Source organism: Amaranthus tricolor, chromosome 2 (assembly GCF_026212465.1).
Source record: "Amaranthus tricolor cultivar Red isolate AtriRed21 chromosome 2, ASM2621246v1, whole genome shotgun sequence".
Lineage (NCBI taxonomy): Eukaryota > Viridiplantae > Streptophyta > Magnoliopsida > Caryophyllales > Amaranthaceae > Amaranthus > Amaranthus tricolor.
Genome location: NC_080048.1, coordinates 2,036,618 through 2,051,896, shown reverse-complemented (window position 1 = coordinate 2,051,896; position 15,279 = coordinate 2,036,618). Strand labels below are relative to the sequence as shown.

General features: G+C 31.6%; 1 protein-coding gene across 1 annotated transcript; it reads left to right on the top strand.

Moving 5' to 3' along the window:
• Positions 1–1,202: 1,202 nt before the first annotated feature.
• LOC130806143 (uncharacterized) lies at positions 1,203–2,189 on the top strand. The gene has a single exon (XM_057671093.1). The coding sequence runs from the start codon at positions 1,395–1,397 to the stop codon at positions 1,830–1,832; it is 438 nt and encodes a 145-aa protein (XP_057527076.1). The 5' UTR covers positions 1,203–1,394; the 3' UTR covers positions 1,833–2,189.
• The last annotated feature ends 13,090 nt before the right edge of the window (positions 2,190–15,279 follow it).

Genomic DNA, 15,279 nt, shown 5'->3' with positions numbered 1-15,279 from the left:
AATTATTTATTTATATCTAATTATTTATTTTAGTCTCGCTAAATTGTTATAATTTTTTTTAGTTTTATTCATATTAAGTCTTCAAATTTAATCCACAAATTTGTAGTTTCTTTATATTATTCAATTGCGAGTATTTAAAGATGAACAAATAAAATAATATTGAGAGAAAATGGAAATTTCAAGAACCATCTAAAAAACAAAGTATACAAAACACTTTTGCATTAGTTTCATTAATGTTACCGTAAGAGGAAATTTATTTGGTCAACCATATTCTTACCGACTTTTTAAAAGAAAAAAAAACTAGTAATAGAGTTGAAAATTTTCTTATTATCTCAAAAAAAAGAATTTTTCGAATTTAATTTTAACTATTTTTATAATAACCAAAAGATGTTTTGGAATCAATCCCATGCCTTTCACGGTTTTACCTACAATTTGTGCAAGGATTAGAGAACTGCAGAACTAAATTTGCAACTATCTAATATTGCCTAGAAAAATTTAATTAAGATTTTTAAGACATACATACATGGTAAAATATATTCATGTGAGATATCGTTAGATTCGTCTTAATGTATACTTTTTTATTATATATTTTTTATAATTTTTTACAATGCGTATTTAGAGATATTAAGGCTCAAATTTTACTTTAAAAGCTGTGCAAAAGACCACATTAAAAGGCATGCAACCTTCATTTCAATATAACACAAAGAATAGAATTATCTCTTATCTTAATTGAAGCAATTATTAGAAATATTTTTTAAATAAAATTTAAATTCGATTTTCATTTTAAATTCCTCTTGCCTCCGTCCGCCTATTCAGTAATAAAAAAAGTAAAATTATTGTAAATGATCTTACACTTTACTTATTTATTGTGAATAATCTCACCTTTAGATGAGTATTATCTAATAATTTAATCTTATGTACTCACTCAAATTGCTCCTAGCATAATCAGTAATTTGAACGACCATAACCCCATCTCTTTCCTCCCACACTGACTATGCTAAAAACAAATACTTTTATATATAAAAAATAAGATTATTAAAAAACATCTTGAGTGAGATTATTTATAACGTAATTTTTATATTTTTTTAAAACAAAAAGTCGAGTAATGGAACAAAAATTGATTTGGTAAACCGAAAAAAAGTGGGCTGACCCCACTTGACTCCTCCCACTCCTCACCAATATCATATGCACGTCTTTCTTTTCCCCCAAACGTTGAGCTTATAATCAATCCACTATTCACCAACAATACACAATACTCAATCCTCTCCTTATTTAATCACCCAAAATTCCCACCAAAATTAAAAAAAAAAATAACAAATACCCATTTCTTAACTCTCTTCATATTATATAACCCATCTCTCAAAAACCTTCATCCCCCCAAAAAATATACACAAATGGCTCCTTTAAGCCCATCTCAAAGAAGAACAACCTCCTTTTCCTCCCCATCATCTACAAATGGTATCAGAGCAACTCTAGTGATAGCAGATACGGCCTCATGGTATTGTTCAATTATCATAGTGGCCTTAATCTTGTTCATTACCTTAAGGGAAGACAACTTTAATCCTTATTATGATGATCATGATCATAATCATACATACTCAAAAAGTAATTTGAATATGATGAAAGGAGCCAATTTGTTTGATCATCGACCGTGTGATGAAATCTACGTCGTTGGTGAAGGAGAGACACTTCATACAATAAGTGATAAATGTGGTGATCCTTATATTGTTGAGCGTAACCCACATATTCATGATCCTGATGATGTTTTTCCAGGCCTTGTGATTAAGATTATGCCTTCTTCTATCAATAATAATAGGAAGCTTTTAAGGTAGTTCGTCATCATCAATAATCATTATACCCGGTCTTTTCCGCTCATTCAGAGTCTAGAAAGATGTAAAAGACGGCAAGTTATACTCGTATTGAAAGAGGTAAGAAAATTGCGGCAAATAAGACTCTCAACTCAAGAGAAGCTTTTAAGGTGGATGATTTTTTTTTTTTTTTTTCTTTTTAACATAGATTTACTAATTTCATATTTATAAATAGAAAGCAGAGTACTTTAATCTCTGTTTCATAGATGTATACTTTACCCTTTTATAGATTTTTTTTTCTTTGTAAATGTATAGGTTGATAGAATTGTGAAAATTAAGTTATGTTTGAATAAATATATTAAATTACTATAATATAAAATTTGCATTTTTGCATGGTTTCTTTGGGTTGGTACAACCATTTTTTTTACCTCTCTTGTTATGTTGTTCTAGTTGAATGGTATGAAAAAAGAATTAAGATTTTATTTTATTCATTCATTTACTTGGATTTATTTAATTATATGTACGACCTCTTTTTTACAAATATATTAGTTAATGGTGTTGTATAGGGAATAGATCAAATGTGATATATAAATAAATATTTTTGAAATTTTATTTTATATATATTTTTTTTATAAGGTAAATCGAGAAATAAGAGTTAATTCAGATTTGGACTATAATTTTTTTTTACAAGTTATTAAACTTACTCTTAAAATAATTCATTTCTTTAACTTATACTTCATTTCTTATCTCATTCTAAAATTGACAAACTTTGCAAATTACAACTTTACTTTTAATGGCAAAAAAGTTGTTTTTGATTAATGGTATTATTTCAGCCTTTTCCTTCTTAAGTTATAGCCGCATATATTTGCTTCAAAACGACATTGTATTTGGACTCAAAAGTTATATATAGACTATAGAAGAGATAAGAATTTGCTATATTATAAGAGTACTTTATAGTTTACACATTAGTCTTTTAGGATTTACTCATTTCTATTCCAAACAAATGTCTCAATTGTCATTTGTTACTAATTATCAATCATATTTTAATTTATATTTTATTTTCAAGTTATAAGATAAATCATATTCAAGTAAAATTTTATTTATTTTCTCTCAAAGTAAATTTTATTAATATTAATTTTTTATAATTTTTGACCAATCATAATTATAGTTATTTAAAATAAAAATAATACATTATCATATTTGTAAAATCAAATATGACATTTGATTAGATTAAAAATACGGAGTATATTTTAACTTTCACTTTATAAAGTTATTGCATGACTATTGTTTTCCATGTCTAAGGTGTGAATTAGTATGCGAAATGTTCCATTTTATATTTGGGTATGTAGGTGCATTTTAAGGCTTTTAAAGTTGATTAGGCTAACTAATATACTTGGTTCGATTTAAAGGTTGGTAGAAGGATGGTACATCTTGCTTATGGAAAAAAGGAACTGAAAATACGTATTTTGCATTGGTACTGTTTTTATAATCGAAAAAAGAGCATATGTTTTTCAATATTTATGTAAAATATTATTTTCCTTATATTTAATCAAGAGAAAAAAGTCTAAAATGACACCATAATATTTCAAACTTAATATGGAAATGAGGATTCATATTTGACTTGATGAATGAGAACTCAATGATGAATATCCTGTCGTGATATATTGTTTAAGGACAATGTTGTTTTCTAGTTATTTGTTTTTAATTTATATATTACGTATATCGGTATATGTATATGTTTCATTTTATATGTCAAACTTCTAGGATAGATGTTGTCGAAATTTCTACTCACATTTAAAAAGTTTATTATTATTATTTTTATTCTCGAAAGTTTATTATTATTATTATTATTATTATTATTATTATATTTTGATGTAACACTCAAATCTCCTTTCGTTCTTTACGATTTAATTTCTTATAAATAGCTGTAAATTTAAAGATGTTACAGTATTTTGAATTAATTACCATTCTCAACCATTTTTAAAATCGACCATCTTGCGTGGACCATAACGGCACTTACCATCCTATTCCTTCCCGATTCATGAAATCATTCATTTTAATTTTCGTATAGAGAATTAACGAGCACTAGGGCAAGAAATCTAGTATTCTCTATTTCTATTTGAGTTTTGTATCAAAAGTATAATATTTTCTCTCACAATATATTATATTCAATAGCAAATTAAAAGAAATAGAAAAATATTTTCATAAATATCATGACAAATATATATGAAAATTTACTTAATTCGTCTTATTCAAATAAATTTTGCATGAGGGAACTATGTTTTTGAGGAGAAGATCACTATAATTTTATTTGGCCATAATCTAGAAGCCTAAAATGGTCCTCAATATGGTGATGTACATGTCTCTATTCATTCTTGATAGTGTCAACTTTCCATATTCCTTCCAACTTCTTAAATGGGACAAGGATTTTTTTGGTTTAGGTCAATTAGAAACATTGGTTTTTGTTAGAATATTCATATTTAGGCAACATATTATTCTCCATATAATTTGATATATATTTTGATGTATATTTAGGAATTAGAATATTCTGTATATTATTTTCTAGGAAACAATTCTTGTATATAAAGATAGCTATGAATGAATGGAAAGTAGACAATTGAAAACACAGAAAACACAGAGACTCGATTTGTCTCGAAATCAAACTCGATTTGTCTCGAAATCATGGTATCAGAGCCAAGACGTTTCTGAGGAGAAATCGTCTAAGCAGCTTCATCACTTACCGGAAAAATTAAACCTTACCTTAACGGAAAAAAATGGAATCAAACGACACCCTAATCATGCCAGACCAACCTGTCACAATGGGGCAACTGTTGCAACTGTTTTCACAGTTAAACACCAACAAGCCACCTCCACCACCACCCGAAACAATCACAAACACCACCACAATTTCGATTCCCACATTCTCAATGTCAGAAAAGTTAACCCACCAAAACTACACCATGTGGTCCAGGTTGATGCAATTAGCCCTAAGTGGTCGTGATCGGCTCAACCACATCATCGCCGATCCACCACCACAAACGGACCAAGAGTACAGCCAATGAACTAGGCGAGATTCAATGGTTATCTCATGGATAATTGAAAGCATTCATCCGGATCTGGTCAACCAATTCATCGATTTTCCAACCGCAAAGACACTTTGGAAGGGGATCGAAACGGTATATAGCAGTGGCAGTGATGGTCTCCAAATCTTCGACCTCACTGTCAAGGCTAACAAAATCGAGCAAAGGACCGATACATTGGAAAAATACTACAGCAACTTAATAACCTTGTGGAAGGAAATCGATAGAAGGCAACCAAACCCGATGAAAGATCCAGAAGACAAAATAATTTACAATCAATTAATCCAGAAAAACAGATTATATCAATTCCTTGCAGGGGTAAATGAAACGTTTGACAAAGAAAGGAGAGATCTTCTTCTTCAAGACCCATTACCCACTGCAGAGGAAGCATATGCATGTATAAGGAGGGAGATAATGAGAAGGGGAATCATGAAAAAGGAGCCCTCATCAGAGTTAGATTCATCGGGCTCAGGGGGCGTATTTGCTGTCAAAGGGAGATCGGACAGATCTTACCGGAAAATCGACGAAAAAAGCCATCTGCAATGTACCCACTGTGGTGGGATGAGACACACGAAGGAAGAGTGCTTCAAACTTGTGGGATATCCGGAATGGTGGCCAGACACGAGGAAGAAAGGGACAAGAATGTCCGGCCATTTTTCCGGTCAACCGAAATCAGGAAGAGCAGCAGTTGTTTCGAGCACTGATGGAAATCCCATGGCAGCCATGGTTGAATACTCAAAGGAGGAGGAAGGTAATAGAGAAAAACAAAGTCAGGAAGAGAGTGACGGTGACCCTTCAAATGAAGGGTCCATGACTTTAAAAGGGAAATGGAGGGGCGACGTGGCTCCCTCCCAATCACATGTTTTTTCCTTTTTTTGTGAAAATAAAAATGTCTTATCTAATTGTACTAACGGGTGGATTCTAGATTGCGGAGCTACGGATACGATGTCTTATGATCAAAATGATTTTCTAAACCGTGTCCGACCGAAAAAAAACCTCATTAAAACTGCTAATGGGGAAGAAATTAAAGTCGTGGGTGCTGGAACTATTACTGTGTCAGGAAATTTAACCTTGAATAATTGCTTGTTTGTTCCTAATCTCTCACATAAACTTCTGTCCGTTAGTCATCTTACAAGGGAACTCAATTGCACTGTGCTTATAAAATCTGGTTGTTGTGTTGTGCAGGATGTTCAGACAGGCAAGATTATTGGGCGTGGTATTGAAAGAGGTGGTCTGTACTACTTGGAAGAGACGATTCAGCAAGGCAACGCAGTTTTTGCTCACGGGTCACGGGAGAAACAACTGTGGACTTGGCATCGTAGGCTTGGACATCCATCTTTAGGGTATCTTGAGAAACTTTTTCCTACTTTAGCTAGATTAAATTTGGATTTTAAGTGTGAGACATGTATTCTAGCTAAAAGTCATAAACATTCGTATCCTAGTAGTTTGAACAAATCTAGTTTACCTTTCATGATTGTTCATTCTCATGTCTGGGGACCCACACCTGTTTGTGGAATGCATGATTTTCTTTATTATATTGTGTTTATTGATGACTGTACTCGAATGAGCTGGATTTATTTTCTTAAACACAAATCTGAGGTGTTTAAAGTGTTTGTCGATTTTTATCACACAATTTGCACCCAATTCCAAAACCCAATCCGTATCTTGCGAACAGATAATGGCCGTGAATATGTTAACACTGAGATGCACCAATTCTTTGCTAGTAAAGGTATTATTCACCAAACTTCGTGCCCAGATACACCCCAACAAAATGGTGTCGCTGAACGAAAAAACAGAACCTTACTAGAGATTACCCGTGCCATAATGCTTGAATCTCATGTTCCTTCCACCTATTGGCCTGACGCTATTTCCACCGCCACCTACCTTACTAATCGTCTTCCCACAAAAACCCTAAACTATAAAACACCTTTAGAAACCCTTCAAAAACACCTACCCATACCTTCCTCACATTCCTTACCCCCCCGAATCTTTGGGTGCACTGTCTATGTTCATTGTCCAAAACGGATACGAAGTAAACTGGAACCAAGGGCTATTAAGTGTGTTTTTTTGGGCTATGGAAGAAACCAGAAGGGGTATAGGTGTTATGATCCCACTAATCGACGCATGTACACTACGATGGATTGTGATTTCTCTGAATCCGAGTACTACTACATTCATCCTCGATGTCAGGGGGAGAGGCAAAGTGACGATCTCAGATGGTTAGCCAGTCCATGGATGCTAAACCCAGACCCACAAGAGCAATTAGGCAATGCTACCGAACTGTCTCCCCAAGTTGTGCAATCTCCCCAATTTGTGCAACCCATACCACATCCAGTTATGTCTGAACATCAGGTTAGTTCTTTACTTGAGCCAGATGCTATTAATGATGCTGACATTGTTGATACTACTAGTGAAACTATGGAGACAGAAAAAGATCAAACAGGTGAACCTCAGAGATACACTCTTCCACCGCGATCAACTTGAGGAATACCTCCAAAAAGGTATGATCCAGATTATGAGGCCAAAAGATCGAGATATCCGATTGAGCCAACCGTGGAGGGAAACATGTCACGGAGTGCCTTAGCATTCAATGTTGCTCTCTATACTATCAAATTCCCACAGAATGTTGATAAAGCTATGCGAGATGATAAATGGAGGAAGGCTATGGAAGAAGAGATTGACGCTCTACGGAAAAATGAAACGTGGGAGAAATGCATCTTACCGAAAGGAAAAAAAATAGTGGGATGTAAATGGGTATATACAGTGAAGCATAAAGCAGATAAATCCATTGAACGGTACAAAGCCAGACTTGTAGCAAAAGGGTATACACAGACCTATGGAGTTGATTACTTAGAGACATTCTCTCCAGTTGCTAAGTTGGATACTATAAGGGTTCTTTTCTCCATAGCAGCAAATCTTGATTGGCCTCTTCATCAATTCGATGTCAAAAATGCCTTCCTTCATGGAGAATTAAAGGAAGAAGTTTATATGCAGGCTCCTCCAGGTTTCTCAGGAGATTTTGGGAGAAATGAAGGGTGCAGATTAAGGAAAGCTTTATATGGGTTAAAACAATCGCCCCGAGCTTGGTTTGGCAGATTCACTTCAGCAATGAAGAAGTTTGGGTATAGACAGAGTAATTCCGATCATACACTCTTTCTGAAGAAGAAGGGAAGTAAGATAACTTGCCTTATTATCTATGTAGATGACATGATCATTACAGGGGACGACAAAGACGAGATCAAAGCACTAAAAGACAAGTTGTTCCAGGAATTCGAAATGAAAGATCTAGGAAGGCTCAAGTATTTTTTGGGGATTGAAGTCCTAAGGTCTAACAGGGGCATCTTTATATCTCAAAGGAAGTATGTACTGGACCTACTAGCTGAAGCCGGTATGTTAGATTGTAAGCCCATTGAGACACCGATAATGATCAACCATGGGTTACAAATCCTTGAAGATGGGGAACCAACAAACTATACGCAGTATCAGAAACTGGTGGGAAAGCTGATATACCTAGCTCATACAAGGCCTGACATTGCTTACGCAGTTGGAGTTGTGAGTCGATTCATGCATCGACCTCAGATACAGCATATGGAGGCGGTTATCAGAATCTTGAGATATTTGAAAGGCACTCCAGGAAGAGGGGTTCTATATCAGAAGAATGGTCACCTTGACCTAGTTGCCTATACTGATGCAGATTGGGCAGGTGATAGAGATGATAGGAAATCGACATCAGGTTATTTCACTTTAGTAGGTGGAAATCTTGTGACATGGAGAAGTAAGAAACAAAAGGTTGTTGCTCTATCGAGTGCTGAAGCTGAATTTCGGGGAGTTGCCAAAGGAGTTACTGAAGTCTTATGGTTGAGGAAACTCCTTACTGAGCTTGATTTTATGCCAATGAAAAGCTGCGTGCTATATTGTGATAATCAGGCAGCCATCAATATTTCAGAGAATCCGGTACAACATGATCGCACGAAGCATGTCGAGGTTGACAGACATTTCATAAAAGAAAAGTTGGAAGATGAGATTATCAGATTGCCCTATGTTCGCTCAGAAGATCAGTTAGCAGATATCCTCACTAAAGCAGTAGCAGCCCAGTCCTTTGAGAGTGTTCTACGCAAGTTGGGTGTTGGTGACCCTACGACCCAACTTGAGGGGGAGTGTTAGAATATTCATATTTAGGCAACATATTATTCTCCATATAATTTGATATATATTTTGATGTATATTTAGGAATTAGAATATTCTGTATATTCTTTTCTAGGAAACAATTCTTGTATATAAAGATAGCTATGAATGAATGGAAAGTAGACAATTGAAAACACAGAAAACACAGAGACTCGATTTGTCTCGAAATCAAACTCGATTTGTCTCGAAATCAGTTTTAATAAAGATAATTGCACAATAAATAATACCGCTCTTTTAGACTGCAACTAAGAAATTTTGCATAAAGATTAAGAAATAGTGAAACCATTTAAATTGTATAAATGACATTTAATGATAGCTAAAAATTAAAAGTTGAAATGTGTAGATATATTGCAGTTTTAGAAGTCAAGGTGACAAGAAATCACGGGTTCATATATAGAGCTCATATTAGAATATATAACAATATATCTTACATCTTAACCATCAACTTAAATTTTTGCTAGGTGAATTTATTCACATAAAACTATCAAAATTAGGTAGTATTTTAAAAATATGTTACAAAAAAATACGTCCGTCAATTATATGATTAATTTCAATAAGTATGGTATTATAGATTCTACCTTTATTAATCAGTTACTTTACATCACATTTATCATTTTTCTTATGGTAAGGCTCATGATTTGTTCATTCTAGAGTTATTATTGACAAGCTAGTAGGCAAGTATATCGTGAACTATTTTTTTCTTAATTTTGAGGCATGAGAAAGATCACTTTTTGCAATTATTAATGGTTATTAGCTTTCATAATTCGTTATTGTTAACTAACAAATGATATCTTTTTATTTCTAAATCTATAAGATTCTTGTCTCAGTTGGTGATCAAATATTAATTTTGAGAAAAAATTTTATATTTAATTTGAACATATTCATCTCTTATCTAACCCTGCACTTAAAAAAAAAAAACTAAAAAAAAAATAAAGTCTCTTTTGTCAGAAAGTAGAGTCTCAATTATTTTTTTTTTCTAATAACATCAAATCATATCATGTTAGAGTATATAACATATCTTGGGGCCTCAACCATCAGCTTAAGCTTTTGGTTGAGTTGGTTCCTTGACATGGTATCAGAGCCAATGTGAGAGGTCACGGGTTCGAATCTCAACCACCCCTCATTTAAAGTGGAATATTCAGCGCCTATGCGCATCCACACTTCTAGCCCAATGGGGTCTCGTGTGAGGGGGCGTGTTAGAGTACATCAGCTTAAGCTTTTGGTTGAGTTGGTTCCTTGACATATCATAATTATAATCATAACAATAAACGATAAAAAGCGTAAAGGATGAGTTGTAGAAGAAATGTGAGTATTATGTGACTATGAGAATGTTAGCATGCTAAAATAGTGATCAAATTAATTTATATAGCTTTTAGGCAAATATTGCCAAATCATCTTTTAACAACAATAGTCATGGGTTGAATACGGATCCAATCTTATAACACTTATTATATTTTGATCTTAATTTTTTATTTAGAACTACAATGAGATTTACATGATCTTGTATACGGTTTTACAAATTTACTCCTTTACCCAAATAGCCAAATTTATCTTTAAAATATATTGATTCTGGGTTTGAAAATGGGTTCAATGTGTTTGTTTTTTTGCATAACCAATATATTTTTTTACACCAATTTTGTACAATGTTTATATTTCATATTGTCTGGTATTGCTAAAAATGACAATATTTTGATTAATTCCAATTTAAAAAGTGACATTATTTTTAATGGGACCAATGTAGTGAAATATCTCCATTGCTAATTTCAAAGTACTAATTTTAGTTTTTTAATTAAAATAAATTCAGATTTCATATCAGTTTTCATAAAAGCGATTTATTTAATTAACAATGAAAATTAATTTTCTTTTTCATTCAAAGTAAAAGACAACATTTGAATGAAAATTGATATCTTTTGTTATTATATACCTTCTTTTTTTGGCATGCATCACAAATTCCAACATACTCTTGTCTTTTATATTTAAACAAATTTCATTTAGTATGATGGCGATTTTAAATACATAAATGACTTTTAAACCTCAAATATATTAAGGACGATTGGATGACTCACATGAAATGTATAAATTCACTTTCGTTTTACATTTAATTTTTTACAATTTAAAATTATGCAGTATAGAATTATGAAATAAATAGAGTATTAAACATTTGTTGAATATTCCTGTCAGCGGCCATATAATAATAATACATAAATTTGCTTTAGTTACATATATATGTGTTTTTATCTTTCAATATTTGAAACTCTTAAAATGGTAAAGAAATTAAAGTAAACGTAATATAAATTAATATTTTAGTTCTTTTAATTTAGAGATCAGTTATATATGGTTAAACATCTTGCACGTGATAACTAAAATCACCATGGTCCTTGCCTTTGTCCCATACATATTACATGCATATTCAAAGTGAATTATGGCAAGAAGTTTGGACAACGACGAGGCACCAACTCCATGGAGGTGTGAAGGATGGAGCCAACATCTCTAGACTTTAGCTTAGCCCGTAGAAGACGAAGCAATTGATCGAGCCAAAAAACAAAATAACATTTGAATGTTATGAAAGATGTAGTTCGTAAGATAGATAATGTTCTAACAATTTGTCTTATTTTTCTCTAGTAGTTTTTTTGTAGGGTAAAATCGTGGACTAATAACTTTTGGCAATCCGTTAGTGTAGTAAATTGGTCTATTTCTTTGCTTGTTTGGAATTTGATGAAAATAAAGTAGAAAAAATGATGATTAGGGTGGATTAATAATTAACAAATATTTTAAACGTTCTGTATATTTAATACTTAAGGCTTTATATTATTTTATATTATAAGTTGTAACTTTGTATTATTTTCTCTATCACAATATACTTGTGTAGATAAATGGATCTTTAAAGGTTAGAAACTCAACGTTGTCAATATTAAGACTTTACTGTTTGCCGTTAATCCTTAATTAATACATTGATGATCTTCCATGATCAATTATTAAACCCATATTGATATCTCCAAGGCGGCAAGATCCGACCCTAAACTAATCCAATTTGAAATTATGTCAATTCACAATTTATACGATAGAAAATGACTCAATCCGCAACTTGACCTACTTTTTTAACACCTGTGCATGTACATAATAACTTAGTAATCTATCGAAAATGGTTAAAAAGTTTGGTGCATCAAAATCTTTTAAGAGTTCTTAGCCTTTACAAAAAATTTATTTCAATCATGATGTCTGATTTATGATTATTGGTTTATTGAATACCCAGGAGGGATAAACAAAATAGTTAAAGTGTTCCAGTTCCAGCCCTCCGGCCTTCACCGACCACACTAAGTCACTAACCCACTTTATACTACATGGTCCTAATTCGACAAAAGCGCATCTAGCACATTGAACTAGTTGATGGCTTTCTTTTATGCATGCATATACTTTTTTTGTCAGTCAGTGACGTCTCTTAAGTCCAATCTATTAAAACTTAATGCTTACTCTTACTATACATTTTTCTTTATGAGCCGAATCAATCAAAAATGGTCTTTCAAAGAGATTATCTCTCACAAAAATTTGTATTTTTTAGTACAAGTAGATTGAGCGACATGAATTAAGTGCAGAGTTGACCTTAGGATTTAAGATCTGGAATAGGACAAAATATTAATTATAAACCCTAACTATTAACTATTATTATTTGGTCTTTCTAATATTTTTGTATGGATAAAGGGCATTAACCCCTCTTGCCCTACCCACTTAAAACCAATTCTCTTTTATGCATGCATATATTGTGCTTCATATATAGTATACTTTTTAAGTCCAAAATACAATTCTTTTTGAAGTGAGTCCAAAATACTATTCTTGGTACTCTTATTATCCTGAAATTAAAATTGTGATGGTGGAGTGGTGACATTGCTTTACATTTCATCTTTTATTTTAAAGCCACTACTTGCATTGTAGTAGTTGATAATACTATATTTACACATACTTTATTTAATCCTTATAATTACAATATTTAATAAAAAAAACTCAAAGCAGTCTTTTTTAGAATATTTTTTTCATGTCAAACTTGTCTTAACGCGTGGCGAGAAAGATTAATATATAATCATAGATATTATAAATTATACACCTCATATTCACATCAAGTATAATGTTTCATTTATATTTTTGTCACTATATATTTTTCAATCATTTTCAACTTAGTATTAATTTTATGCTCATCTATAAATTAATACATATACAGAGTCAAATAAAATTTTATTTATTTCATCTCAATGCAAATTAATTAATATTAACTTTTTAAAAATTTTTAGCTATGCGAATTAAAGATGTTAAAAATTAACAAGCACACAAAATCAAATGAGATATTTAATCAAAATAAAATAGGAGGGATAAATAATTAGGGGTGCACAGCTTCCGCTTGGTCTTAAAATTTTTATCTTTTTCCAAGTAATATGTATGTTTATACAAATGTTGCGCACCTACAATCACAAAATATAATAATTTATAATTAGTTAATTACATCAACATCATTCAAGTATATAATACTATAAAAAATACTACATCTCAAAATATATAGGTAACAATCTTTTTTTTTATAAAAACTATGATTTTTGATCATAATACAATTTGCAGTTTGGTCTGATCTAAAAAATAAAATATCGGGACCAAAACAAAAACCGAATTTTTATTGAAAAAACGGATTAATCCATTTAAACCCTAATCCAAACCAAATTCTAAAACTACAATTTAATCTTATTTAACTTACATGTTAAACCAAACTTTATTCTAACCTATAGATAATGATTGTACATGTGAAGTTATGGTAATGCATTTTGAATAGCCAATAATTCTATAATGGGGCAGCACCACTTTGGACGTCATCTAATCAAAAAAGAAGATGATTTCTTGTCACAAAATCGGGTCAACTACTAATGATGTTGAAATCTACATAAAGATCACTTAAGTATAAAGCATGCAATAGAGGAGAGAAGTGCAACACACTAACATAGAATAGCTAGATTTTGTTTCTAAAACATTCATTGGCAAAAAAAAAAAAAAAATTGAAATTAAACATCCTAAGTTTGGACTTTGGAGGTTTAAGTCTAAACATCCTTCCTTTAATATACTACATTAAAAATACTTTGAGCTTTAATATCTCTAAGTACGTATTATAAAAAATTGTAAAAATTCATATAAAATTTTCGCATCAAGATGAACCTAACAATGTATTTTATCTTGAATATATACATTAAAAATATAATTTAAATTTCACTCTTCTAAAGTGATAAAACTTAAAGTTGACAAATAAAAGGAAATAGAGAGAGTATCTTTTTAATTGGTTTATAGTTTATAGCAAGTAATCATTTTAGTAGTAAGGTTGAGCTTGGGCCAAGCCCAAATATTTAACAGACACTAGATGCACCTTGGGCTTGTGAAGGTGCTTAAATCTTTTCATGTCAAAAGTAGCCCTACAGTCAAGTATTTAACACAAATTCTTGTGTGAGAAACCATCTCTAATTGAGCCAGCCTATTGTATATTTTTTAAATATTGTAAATAAGAATAATGTAAGTAGACATTTAAGAAATTGAAAGTAGGCATTAAGGATAATGTAAGTAAGCATTAAGAATACGGTAAATAGGCATTAATTTTTAATGGGTTAGGCTGGAGATACGTCTCTCAAAAAGACGGTCTCTCAAGAAACTAACTGAGTATTTAATGCTATATAAAAAATCTCAACGTGAGACATTCTCTATATATGGACTGAATAATCGAACTAACATAATTATTAATATATGAATTCTTTGTTTTAATGTCGTCTAACTAAGAGACGATGTCTCACAAGATTAGCTCGTATTATTAATAGTTATTATTATTAGTAACCACAACTAAAAAGTGGGCTATTAATTATTCCTAATTGTGAATATCGACTAAGCTTCAAACTAACTAATAATTTTGGGGTCATTTTCCATCCTTAATTGATCAAGCTTCTTAAGGCTTTGTCATTTAGACGTCTAGTGATCACCATCTTTACTTTTGTTATTTGTAAGTAAGTATTCGGTTTCAAAGGGTACATTTTTCATAGAAAATAAAGTTTTATGAAAACTAGTTTTTTAAATGACAAATTTAAATATGCTAATTAGTTTCCGCTTGTTTGGTAAAATAGAAAAATTATAATTAATCTCAAATGGAAGAAATAGGGTGGTGAATAGTTAATTTAATTCCAATTTTAGAA

Coding starts and splice junctions, on each gene's coding strand:
- LOC130806143 (XM_057671093.1), top strand. CDS start 1,395: ATGGCTCCTTTAAGCCCATCTCAAAGAAGAACAACCTCCTTTTCCTCC.